A 13,156-nucleotide genomic window follows, 5' to 3' on the forward strand; every position below is an offset into this window, starting at 1 on the left:
ACGAAGATATAAAACAATTATTAGCATAAACACAAACTTTATTTTATTGCAACTTTGCTAATAATTGTGAACCCTGAAGATCGCCATTATACATATATATATAAAAAAAATCACAACTTTTTAAATAAATTAATTTAATTGTTTTAGACAGGTAGTACCATACAAAATCATTTTGGCATTATACATTTTTTTAAAGCTTTACGAATTTAAATCATATAATTACATTTGTTTGGACAGCATAATCGAGTTGAGGATGCTAGCACATTAGCACAGTGTGTAATAGTGTAATAATATTACTATTACAAATAAATTATTATTATCTATTTTCCATTTCTATTCAAAATCCTAAGATATTCTTAAAATGAGATAATTTAACTTTTGTTTAAAGATGTATTGTCCCCCAACAATGCCATATACATGGCTGCAGTCGCGTGCTCAAATATGAGTTAGTGTTTACCAACCGACCGACCAACGGACCGAAATAGTGAGCTATAGAGTCGCGTTGCACACGAATAAAGATTAATAAAATCAGACTTTAAATAGATTATTTTGTAGTCTTAATAAAGTTAATCACTTTCGTAGACAAAAAAAACAGAAAAAAATAAATGTTATCACAAATAAATGGTTAAATTCAAATAATGGCTGGCAGCCAATTTGACTATTTTTGCTTTCAATTTTTTTAGTTAAATACATTTTTTTTTTCGATTTAATTTTTGATCAAAGTGGATAACTATTAGGTGACATTAAAATAGCATATTCAACAAAAAATGTTTAAGAATTATTTATTTCAGTTACAGGGGGACAATACATCTTTAGGCATCTGCTTATATAGCATAGTATATACATTAAAAAGGTAAAGGTGAGTCCCGTGTTCATTCTGAACGTAGGGGAATGAGCTGTTAGGAGCTCATTGTACTAAGCCTCAGCATTATGTGGTAGGGTGGCCAGTTCTTTCCATGCCGCCTTTTTCTCCCTAGCATTTTCAACCAGGTACTCATTTACAGCTGAGTGAACTGGGAGTTGTCGGGAATTGAACCCGGGTCTCTCTGTATGACCACTCGGCTACCCAACTCCTATATATACAGTATGAACTTAAATTTATGAACAAATATTGTACCAATCACGTCCTATGGGTGATAGGAATGTACGAACTTAATGTAAATTGTTGGTCTATGTTTAGTCTTATGCAAAAACATAGTGTACACATGTATACAGTAGACTGTTAATTCGGAGCACTAGTTCAAAGCCTTTAGAGCACAAACACCAAGTATTGTGGTATGTTGATACAGTATAGCATGGACATATATGGAGTTTTTTAACTTATGTCGATGTCTATAATGATCACAAATAGTGTAGTGACATTCTACAAAAACAAGTATACAAGAAAAGTATCGCCAGAATGTATAAATTAAAAGTTTGTACAATAAATAATAAACTACTGTACTTCAGTTCAGTGAATGCTCATGAGCGTGCCATACGAAGACCGAATGCTCATGAGCGTGCCATACAAAGACCGAATGCTCATGAGCATGGCACACAAAGACCGAATGATCATGAGCATGCCATACAAAGAGCGAATGCACATGAGCATGCCATACAAAGAGCGAATGCTCATGAGCGTGCCATATAAAGAGCGAATGCTCATGACCTGCTGGTATGACCATAACCTGTTGTATACTTTAAACATTTAACCAATTTGTAGGCCTATAAAAATAATGTTGCCTACCCTTTACAAAATGCAGCATTTTTAATATTTCAATTATTGATTGTCCATAATACAGTAGAACCCCTCCCTTTGACACCCCCATTCAAGGGACACTCCCATTATGGGGCCACTCCTATTATGGGGACACTTTTCCAGGAAAAGAACAGGAAGAAATATGTTTTAACACTAGAGCCAACACCTATTCAGGGAACACCCAACTAAATTGACACATTGTTGCGTCCCAAAGTGCGTCCCTAATAGGGGTTCTACTGCTGTATTTGCTATGTCCAACTTATTTAAAGATTAAAAATATTTTAAATATATATATATATTTCTTTGAGGCACCGCTGGAATGCAATTATTAATCTAAACTTTGTGACTGAAACGCTTCCAAACATCTCACTTTAAACCGAAACAGCATGTAGAGGGACCATTGCATTGGCTTCTGAGCGCATCTATGCAAGTGTATTGTACAGATATGGATTGGCCAATTTGAAGATGCTGGTCGCATCACTTCATTGATGCTCTATATTATATAAAATCTATGATTACAATATCACTACACCAGGTCACTATTGCAATCAATATTCATAAGTTTTAGTGTTAGTGATTTGTAATTGTTTGTAACTACTGTGGAGTTGTCGCCAAAATTATAATTTGATTGCAGCATATGCATATCCTATTTACATTGGAATGTAGAAAATGTTGGAAAGATTAAACATAAATAGAAATGTATGATATCATTTACAAATGCAAGATAATCAACTATGGTATCAAAAATTCCTTTTCTGCATTTTGACTGAATTTTGAAAAAATAAACAACTAGTGCTGCTATTATTTATAATAGTTTGCATTTAAAGGGACTATTATTTTTTAACAATAATGGATATATAACTTAAAAATATTATACTGTATTTTAACACTTCTTGATATTATAATTTGGAGATAATAGGTGTGGCAGTAAGTAAACAAGAGTAGTTTTTTATCCCTAATATTGTACGTATAGCTCAGCTATGAATAAAAAGCCTCTTTCATCATACGCCTCTTATCATATTTCTTTCCTACCTACCTACACCAGCTACACCCTTCTGGTTCACTTTCATACTTCATAGTACTTCTCGAACAGACTTTCGGCAGTAACTTAACAACAGTTTTTCACCTTCAATAAGTAATACTTTCACCTCCATTTGTTTTGTTAAACTACAAAATAAATTGTAAAGTTTTAAACGATTTTAAACAATAGCATTTTATTGCATATACAGTATATGATAATAATACCACTGTCAAGGAGGTTATGTGAGCAACTAGTTTATTTGTCTGTATTTTGTGTGTTTGTCCATTTTTTTTATTCTCTGTTTTTCCATCTGAAATAGCCAAATTATGTTAAAAAACTATGTTCAACATAGATATAAATAATCAAATAATCAGAAATACTCCATCATTACATAATAAATAGTTTATGCACAATTGAAAAAATCACATTTTCAGTTGTATCTTCATAACCGGAAATCATAAATAAATTAGATTGCCTTGGTCCCAATATGGAACAGCTGGACATTTTTGGTCCAAGCAACGACCAACGTCGTACAGTACACTAGTCAAAATTGAATTTTGACTAATATAGAGCACATTTCATACAATATTTTAAGTGTTGCATACACTCACATTTGTACGCACACACTACGCATGGTACATAAACATAAACCCTATATAATTTTTGACATTCGGCCCCCTTAATCATGATTCTCGATCCGTTCTTTTCACGGCAGAGTTTCCAACTCTCTGTTGTTATCTTTACCAAAATGAATGAGTGTATCACTTACCTACTTACACACTGGAACACTGCAGCAGCATCTAGGCATTTGAGTAGCTTAGCACGATTGCGTTTTAGAATTGTAGCACTGAGGAACAGCTCAAAAGTAAAGTCTTTGTTCATATTTGCACAATTATTGCGTTCTTTACCTATCAAGACAACAAATATTTAAGTTTGTTAAAATGATATTGTAAAAAAATGAATAAGAGGATTTACGAAAGCACAGCACAGATCTTAAAATATGCATTCTCCATGTATGTATTTAATGTGTTGTATGTGGAAAATAAAGAACAATTGAATTGAACAAGTGAGGGTGCTATAACAATTTTTTTTAAATCCAACAAATAGAGGGTGCTATTATTCTAATGCGTAAGCATCTTAATAAACAATGGGTACTGTATGGCAGGCATTTTCTCGGCATGGCAAAAAAGAAAATGCATGGGGCAACACAATTTTACACCTTTAGTTAAACTACTGCCTCCTAATATATTATAAATATATTTAGATATACACATTATTGGAATTTTTTGTCCAAAACAATTTGAATAAATGACACCTTAGTAAGAGGCTGAAATATCAGGAGAAATAAATTAGAGACTTTGTTGTACAAATGCCGCTATTTTTACATCAAACTTCAACTTCTATTTTTTAAAGGGGTATTTTCAAGCATTTACTTATAATTTATAACATAATCATGAAAATTCTAATAAAAATAAGAAATAATTTAAAGACTTTGTATTTGTATACCTATTGAAGAAAGACTTCAAACTTCAACTTTTTGAAGAGGCTCTGTTCACTTTGCATGCATAATGTATTTGAGGTGTTACGTAGCGGTAATCTCTCGTACAAATAGGCTTCGTAACAGCTTTTATCCAGCTGCTATTCAGGCAGAATGTTTGTCAGTATACCGTATGAAAGTGATGTGACACTGTGTAATTGTTTTTGTTTTTCATTTATCTGTTTTTGTATATCTCAGAGCAAACATAATATTTTATATGCAAATGACAATAAATGTAAGTAATTTTCCACTGATGAATGAATATATTTAATCATAAGTCATAAATAATCATGAATATTCTGATAAAAATTGTTTGTCTACTTTACCTGCTGATCGCTGGAAGTCTTTGGCAATTTCTTGCTGGCACACACGTTCTGCTTCCAAGGAAGACAACTCCAAATGGTGACTGCTGATGATTTCAAATAAGTAGACAGCATCATCAAATTTAAACTCCCTCTTGAAGGATAGTAGTAGCCACCTATGTCAAAGACACATTATAAAATAAGTACAATTACAGTAAAATTCCTTTGGACAGGGTATACTAACTTTCCCATGAAACTAACAAGGAACAATGTATTTTTTTAACACTACAGCCAATCTTTCTTAAGGGGACACTTTCCTGTAAAATTAACAAGAAGCAATGTATTTTAAACACTACAGCCAACCTCTTGTCAGGTGATTCTTTCGTGACCTCTACCCTCCAACCTCTATTCAAGGACACCCCTATGAAAAGAATTCTTTCGTGTGAAATGAAAACGTGGGGTTATCAACATTAAAATATTTATAAATACTAATAATACCTGTGGCAAAACATGAGATCCCCAACTTCTAGAGAGTCAAGATGTTGCATTAATTCTAAATCTATTTCTGTTAAAAGATCTCTTAACAAATCTGAAATAATAAATAATTATAATAAAATAAATAAAAAATAATAAAACCATTAGGAATTAAAATTCTTTATTGCAACCAGGGAGAAGTAAAATTACAATTTCACTCTTAATGTAATATGTTGTAATTTCACTCTTCAAGTATTAAGCATTGTTGAATTATTAGATGGAGCACTTTTAAGCCACTTAAGTTTTCAAAATGTTCACTATAGCTAGTTAACTATTAACTAACTTTTAATTTCCTTGATGTCTAGCAAATACAAATAGTGGAGTTGTAATTATGATATAAATTGGGAGATATTTGAAGATATTCGTACAATGAAATGGTTTTTAACAATACCATCTGAATTGGTTTTTTGCTGATATTAGAGGTTGTTCCATTCATCATCATCTTACCAACTAAGACATGACCACTCGTCTCATTTACAGGTTTTAAACTCTGTCTACACTATCAAACTAGTTTGACAGAAAAAGTGTGCCCAAATATGATCATCCATGTGATGTCCATATATGGGCACATCTCATTTTTGTTGTAACATAAAGTTTGATAGTGTAGACAGAGCTTCACACACATTTTTAAAAAGAAATGTCCCATTACTATTATTGAGTGTTTTGTTGAATGAAGAAGTTATTCCATTAATCAAAAGAAAGATTTTAGGTCTAGAACCCTGACAAAGGGTTAGAGTTCGCACATGCTACCCGCTCAAGCATGACGACCCCTCACAGCCCCTCATTCTCATGTTTCACACAACAGTAAATATTTAAAAGGTTCTTGATCTTACCTAACTTTCTGGTCATGCCAGATTCTAAGAAATCTGTATAGACGTTTTCTAAGTAGAGCGTAAAACACCAGTACGCCTCAACTTCATCCTGTAGCACTACTAGAAATCGACTGAGAATGTCGTTCATTCCTTGAGCATAAGTTACATCTAAAAATCAAGAAGATAATCAAATCTTTATATGGAAAGCCAAATCCGCCAAAAATACAATTATAAATATACAAGGTACTATTACAAACACATCACATACTGGAACAAACACACAGGGTACTCATAGAAAAATACCACCAAATACAAGCATAAAAACAAACTGTTTCTACGAGTATGTTTGTAATAGTATGTCTTTGTATGTTGTATTTGTATTAGTGAATTGTGTTTGTAGTATGTTTTTGTATGTTGTTTATATGGTATTAGTTTTTCAAATTTTTGGCAGATTTGGCTATCCATAGTAATCTTCCCCAAAACATGAACAATAAAGATGAATAAAATCAAACATCATTATGGCACTCTGAGATTGATCATCAATCAATCATGTAAAATAAAATAAAGATTCCAAACTAGAAAAAAACACATGAACTCTATGTAACAAAAGATCTACAAACGAGTATAAACAGAAAGAAATATCAGGAAGTCAAGTAAATGTTTTTCCTGATATTAAATAGGAAGGTTTCGCAACCTTACGAATACGGTAACGAAGAAAATGGATACGTCACACATTTGTGAAACCTTTGAGCTGATCCCAATTTCATATTCGTAAAGCGTATTCGTGTTGACGAATATCATCAGTCATATTCGTAACTACAAAACGAGTATAGTTTTTGATCTATTTTGCACATTTTGCATTTGAATCAGGAATGATTTATGATTATAATATAATTATAGATTTATTGAAAGTAATTTACTAAAGTAATTTACTAAACTGCCAGATCAATTTTGATAAATAGCAGTTTTTAAAGTCCTCACTCGCTTTGCTGTTACGCTAGGCCTAGACAGCCAAGCAACACGTACCTGCGCTTCGCTCAAATTTACCGCAGTCATATTTTGGACGGCGCCCTCAATATTTCGTCATGCGAAACAGATTTTTACTGGCTTACGAAAACGAATATGTGTGCGTGACATATACGTTTTCATTATCGTATTCGTAAGATTGCGAAAACCTCTCTAATGTCTAATGTTTATTTTACAATATAAACATAAACACTCCTATAACAGTGCAACCCATTTATTTCATAAGACATTTGGTTGTTGATTTTGTATCTTGTGGTATTGGCAATTTTGTTCATACAATGTAATAAATAATTCAATTAAATGGTTCTATTCAATGGCTAGCAGTGGTGTAATGGCTAAGAGCGCTCACTGGCTAAACCTAGGGGCCTCAGAGCATGAGCAGCCCAATGCTAGTACTCAGCATTGGAGGGCCCTTATGGAGTACTAAACCAGGGGCCTAAACCTATAGAGTGAGGAGTATAATAATAATTGCTCTGTACCGCATGCAAAATCTGACCCCTGTTTTTTTTGCGTGACCTTTAACTTTCTTGCATGTCACGTCATCTTAAAAAATATATCAAGTATTAACATATTATACACATACCTGGATGGAAGACTGCAAACGTAATGAGAATGTCACGAAGAAGGACAAGGTTTGGGTTCTGGTCACCTCTAAACAAATATTACAATAAATCAATTTGAAATCAAGATATTTATTAAGATTAAATTGTGTTGTAAGGCTCTGTCTACACTATCAAACTAGTTTGACAAAAAAAATGTGATGTGCCCAAATATGGTAGCAATATGAAATCACCGTTTCCATATATGGGCACATCAAATTTTTTTTTTCACATACAGTTTGATAGTTGTTTGATGAAATGTTAGATTTTGAGATTTGATTGAAAATAAAGATTATTAAAATCCATTTTGCCGTTTTGATAAAGTATTTTTTTTAAATAATAATAATGATTTCACTAGTAACAATTTTGGTTTTAAATTACATTTTTTCAGGTAAATAAATATGTTATTATTGATCCAAATTTTGGTTGAATAACTATTATGTATGTAACTTTTAAAATGGCCTATTCAACAATTACTTTTTTCAGGTGGACAATATCTTTAAACAAACATACGCAAATAGTGGATGGTCTCTGTCTGTCCGTGGTACATCTTTGTCGATGATTCGTATGTACTTTTTCATTAACTTATCAGAATTGCTGAGTGGCTGTCTATTTGCATAAATATCTCCTTGAAATTTTAATACTTCTTTGTGAGTTTCATCTATTTGTACATTATCTGAAATTATTGAAAAAAATACCAGTTTTTATTTTATTATTTATTTTTACTAGTACCTTTAATTATACAAAAATGACATTTTGAGTTGAATGAGCACAGTATTTTCATGAGTTGAAAGACTTTTGTACTCAGTAAAAGTTTTTAACAATTAAAATATTCTCCCTATTTAATGAACATAACCCATTCATTATTTGTTTTATAACACGGATGTGTTCTACTGTAGAGTAAACAAATATTCAAATAATCAGCTATTTTTATCTACCAATTTCAAAGGACATGCTATGCAAAAAGAAAACTAAGATTGATGGGAAAAAATGTTTTGAACAGTCTTACCGTCAATGTTGGCCTAACCTCATTTATTTTGAGGGGCATTCCACAGTATTTTTTTGTTACGGACGGGACATTTTTGAGAATATAACTAGACATATCTTAGAAATAAAAAAGAATACAAGATTCAAAGTAGAATAAATGTATACATATATGGCCAATGTTTATTATGAAAGTCAAAAAAAGAAAAAAGACTGTACAAAAAAAATTTTATTATGAAAATTGTATGCGTCGCGGACAGGACGGCAAATGGACATGACTTTTGAGAAGGTTTATGTATTGTAATATTTCTCCTCATTTAAAAGAGATTTTAAAATTTGTTTTGTATTATTATGTTGCCAGATAGTTGTTTTAGATAACTGAATGTTAATTATAAAAATTGAACTGCAAATTTATTAATAAATATGATTTATATGTCGTTACGGACGGGACATTTCTAACGTCGCGGACAGGACAACTTTGTCCACGTTAAAAAATTGTATAATTTTGCTATTAAAAAAATTTAAAAATAAGGTTTTTACATCAATGAAATCTTTTATTTACAAATCAAAATATAATTCAACCTTTGAAACAATGTTTAAAAGTTTATGTCAAGTGAAAATATTAAAATTCATAATTATGAAATATTATTTATAAAATTAATTATTCGAAGAGTTATAACGAGAAGCAATATTGTAAAATGTTAACAAAATATTTATTTACACTAATATAAAAGTTATGCTTGGCATATTAAACAAGACTTCAAGATATTAACACATTTAAGGCGAAAAATTAGCGTTGGCGTTTGACGTCTGAATTTTGTTAGTGGATCCAAGTTGCATCTGAAATTTTCTTCTATCCCTGCTTGGATTTAATAACTGTAGGCCTACTTCTATTAAAATTAAATCTTAATTATTTAGTATCTGATTTATAAAAGGTTCTTGGTTGCAAATTCACCAAAGAATAAAATCTACAAAGTGATGACCACACCCAATACTCCCATTCATACTGGTCATGTTGTTTTGGATTTAGGTATTGTTCTTTTGTGGATTGTTATTTTAAATACAGACCACAATGTTTTGTGATTAATAAACAACAGTTAACACCTTTGTACAGTACTTCTCAGCCTACAGTACAAAAACACTTTTTAATTCTTACAATATTGTCATCACATCCATAAAAAAAATGTCCCATCCGTAACATTCAATAAATTTTGATAGTAATGTTTTTTTAATAAAAAATACAAGTTTTAAAAAACTTGTTTAAATCGATTGCAATTTAATATCCTTAGGAGTTGAAAATTAAGATTTAAAATTAGGAATTAAATAACAATTTTAAAGCCATTACTTCAATAAACACAAGTGAGGAAAAACCCCCAATCGAAATGTCTCAGAAGTAACAATTATGAATTTTGAAATGCAAATATCAATCAATTTTAATAAAATACTTTATTATGAATAATTGGAGCTTACTTTGAAAAAAAAGTAACTGCAGTATATTTATGGGCAAAAATGTTAACAAGATGCATGGTTTTATTATAAAATAAAAAGGATTTAAATGATATGTCCCATCCTTAACAAAAATGTCTGTCCCGTGCCTACGAAAAATTTCATCAATATATTTTTGAATATGATATTTTCACCAAAAGTTTCAAAATATTTGTTTATAATGTATTGCATATAGTTTTAAAAGGAGAAAACAAAATATTAAATTGTGGTATCAATACTTTTAACTGAAATGTAAAAAACACCATAAAACTACTATTAAAATGTCACGGATGGGACAATTATGAATTTTGAAATGTATATATTAAATTTAATAAACAAAATATGTGTTATAAAATGCTTGAATATGTACAATAGGGACATAGAGTAACTATATCTGGCAAAAAAATGTTCAAAAGATGCATGGTTTGTGAAATAATTAGGATTTAAATGATACGTCCCGTCCGTAACAAAAATGTCCCGTCCGTAACAATATATTTTGGAAATATGATATTTTCATCAAAATCTAAAATTTTCCAAAAATTTGTTCATAATATAATGAGATATAGTCCTCAGGAGGAGAAAATGAAATATCAAGATTTTTGCATCATTACTTTTAAAATAAATGTAAAAAAACCGCCTAAAACGTCGCGGACGGGACATTTATGAATTTGAAATGGATGTATGAAATTAATAAACAACAAAATTGTAATTAAATACTTGATTATGTATTATTGAGACATAAAGTAACTATATCTGTTGAAAAAACAGTAATAAGATGCATAGTTTATGAAATAAATAGGATTAAAAATGTCCCGTCCGTAACGCCAAATATGACTTTTTCATATTTAATATTCAATAACTTAAAAAATCAATATCAGAAAAATAAAAAAAATGTTATTTAATAAACTTCAACATGTCTACTTTGAGAAATGGCCAAGGGTTACATCAAAATCAGTAAATGAAATTTTTAAACCCACGGACCAAATACTGTGGAATGCCCCTTGACTCAAAATTTGTCATTTGTAAAGTAACTTTATCGTGAATACCACACCTTACAATAAGGCATCAAAAATACTTTTATGAAGAAGCTCACACAAAAAGTAACAAATAAATCCTTTAAATTGATGAAATTACATATGTGTTTCTCACACATCGGTTCGTGAATTTCGCATACTCCATGTTGTTGTTTCTATGGAGCGCCAAAAGAGCAACTTACTATAATAGAGGACTAAAAACTCAGTATTCTATAATGCGTATATTTAATGCATTTATTGGTTAAGTTCAATTTTAATATATTTTGTCAATGTCAATACAACAACAATTTTACCGAAACTGAACTAGCGCCAGCCTAACTGGGTCTAGACCTTGTAACTGGGTCTATACATAACTAGGTCTAGACCTAACTAGACTAGACCCAGATACTGCAGACTGCCACACACTTACTGTATGTGACACACTGATTGTTTGTTCCCACAATCATCATGTTGATTATCATGGAACTAGTTGATGTGGTGGCAGTTTTCACAGCTGGTTTAATGCCTGGCCTAATGTATATTACAGAGAGACTTGACAATACTTACTGCAATTTTGTCGGTCTGTCTGTAGTGTCATGTAGTTTTTATGCATGTCGATCTCGTCCTCGGATCCTGGCGGACTCAAGAGTGTCAACACTTTCTTCCATCTTTCCTTCAATGCTTGATATTTAAAATAATATTCTAGTTTCATTGTTTCTCGTTCTCTGTGAAAAGAAAATGTATTGCGTTAATATACTATATTTAATTGGTATATAACATAACAAAAATGCAGTAAATGGCAAATTCACAAAAGTGCTACAAGCACAGTTTACATGCTAACATGTAAACTTCAGCTTCCATACTTTACCTTCTCGTTGACTGGAAAGGATATAGTCCAAAAAGGAACTTCCAAACTTCACTTCTTATTTCTTTTTCAACTCCACCTATATAAAAGATTATCAAATCTGTTAAAAATGTTTATATTTTCTGAAAGGAATAAAACATAAATTTTACAAAATTATTCATAGCGATCCTAGTCTACAGTATGTGGGTCTTGATTCATTTATTAGATCAAACTAAATTTGTGTTAAAATGACACATATTTAACATGATTTTCACTATTCTAGGGAAGTGTGGAGTATATGAAATTCTGGCCCTCCAAAAATGTTGTCTAAAGATAGTTATTAACAGTAGTAGTATAGTAATCTAAAAAACTCACCACGGAATACTGCTTCTCTTAATAAATGTTCGTCGACTAGCCGACCATCTGTATCTAAATATGACTTGAATGTCTCCTTGTTCAACGGATCTGTTCTTAGAGTTCCTTGATCCTCTGAGACAGACCTTTGCCATCTTTCAGGAAGAATCTGCTCATAAGAACTATCAAAACTAGTTGATCTGTACACAAAGACAAATTCGTCATCTTTTTCTCGACTCCCAGACTCGGTCATTTTCTTGTTGTTGTTATTGTTTCGAAACAAATTTCTACCTAGCTTGGCCATTTAATACAAAACGATAAGTTGCTTTGTCAAATAGGCCTAGCCTTGGTCCCGTGACCACTCTTTATGATAGTTTTGTGCTTCTCTCCTCCTCTAGCTAGCTAGCCCCAGACCTGTTGATCCGCGTGTTGTGGACAGTCAATCAATCAATCCCTTTCTACTCCTCAGTCAGCCTACTATTACTAAACCAGCCTAGCCTCTAGGCCTAGCTAGGCACTTTTAATTATTAATTAAATTGATAAAAAAAACACTACAAATAAATAATCTTTGTTCGTCAATCTTTATAACAGCATGTGTTAGAATGACTCAGACAATACCTGCTGACACAGGTTTTAATCAAAGCACATCCGGTCCATTACGTCCACCACCACCATAATAATAATATCGTCTCTTTTTCTCTCTTCGCGATTCGCGAAATAAAAACAAACTGCGTAAAGACTAGAGGGCGCTATATAATTCAAGTCTAAACTTTAAATTAAATGGTAGCTCCAGGTTAAACCAGATAACCCCATTTATCTTGAAATCTATTTTTCTTATTGATCCTACTTCAGTGATAGAACATGGAGATCGATCGGCTAATAAATGCCGCCAAGGATGTATGGTGAT

General features: G+C 31.5%; 1 protein-coding gene across 1 annotated transcript; it reads right to left on the reverse strand.

Moving 5' to 3' along the window:
• Positions 1-23: 23 nt before the first annotated feature.
• On the reverse strand, positions 24-12,912 carry LOC144842565 (TBC1 domain family member 15-like). Its single transcript, XM_078699018.1, has 10 exons — positions 12,271-12,912; positions 11,920-11,995; positions 11,619-11,776; positions 8,083-8,245; positions 7,554-7,621; positions 5,966-6,112; positions 5,097-5,187; positions 4,623-4,774; positions 3,529-3,667; positions 24-2,905 (listed from the first exon to the last, which is right to left on the reverse strand). The coding sequence occupies exons 1-10, from the start codon at positions 12,551-12,553 to the stop codon at positions 2,812-2,814; spliced, it is 1,371 nt and encodes a 456-aa protein (XP_078555144.1). The 5' UTR covers positions 12,554-12,912; the 3' UTR covers positions 24-2,811.
• Between the last annotated feature and the right edge of the window lie 244 nt (positions 12,913-13,156).

Source organism: Antedon bifida, chromosome 5 (genome assembly GCF_963402885.1).
Source record: "Antedon bifida chromosome 5, ecAntBifi1.1, whole genome shotgun sequence".
Lineage (NCBI taxonomy): Eukaryota > Metazoa > Echinodermata > Crinoidea > Comatulida > Antedonidae > Antedon > Antedon bifida.

What these genes read in the sequence shown, in the direction of transcription:
- LOC144842565 (XM_078699018.1), bottom strand. Translation starts at nt 12,553, where the DNA reads ATGGCCAAGCTAGGTAGAAATTTGTTTCGAAACAATAACAACAACAAG. An exon ending in AAGAGAAGCAGTATTCCGTG is followed by an intron (nt 11,996 to 12,270) that starts GTGAGTTTTTTA and finishes TCTTTTATATAG; the next exon opens with GTGGAGTTGAAAAAGAAATA. An exon ending in GTTTGCAGTCTTCCATCCAG is followed by an intron (nt 6,113 to 7,553) that starts GTATGTGTATAA and finishes CTTGATTTTTAG; the next exon opens with ATGTAACTTATGCTCAAGGA.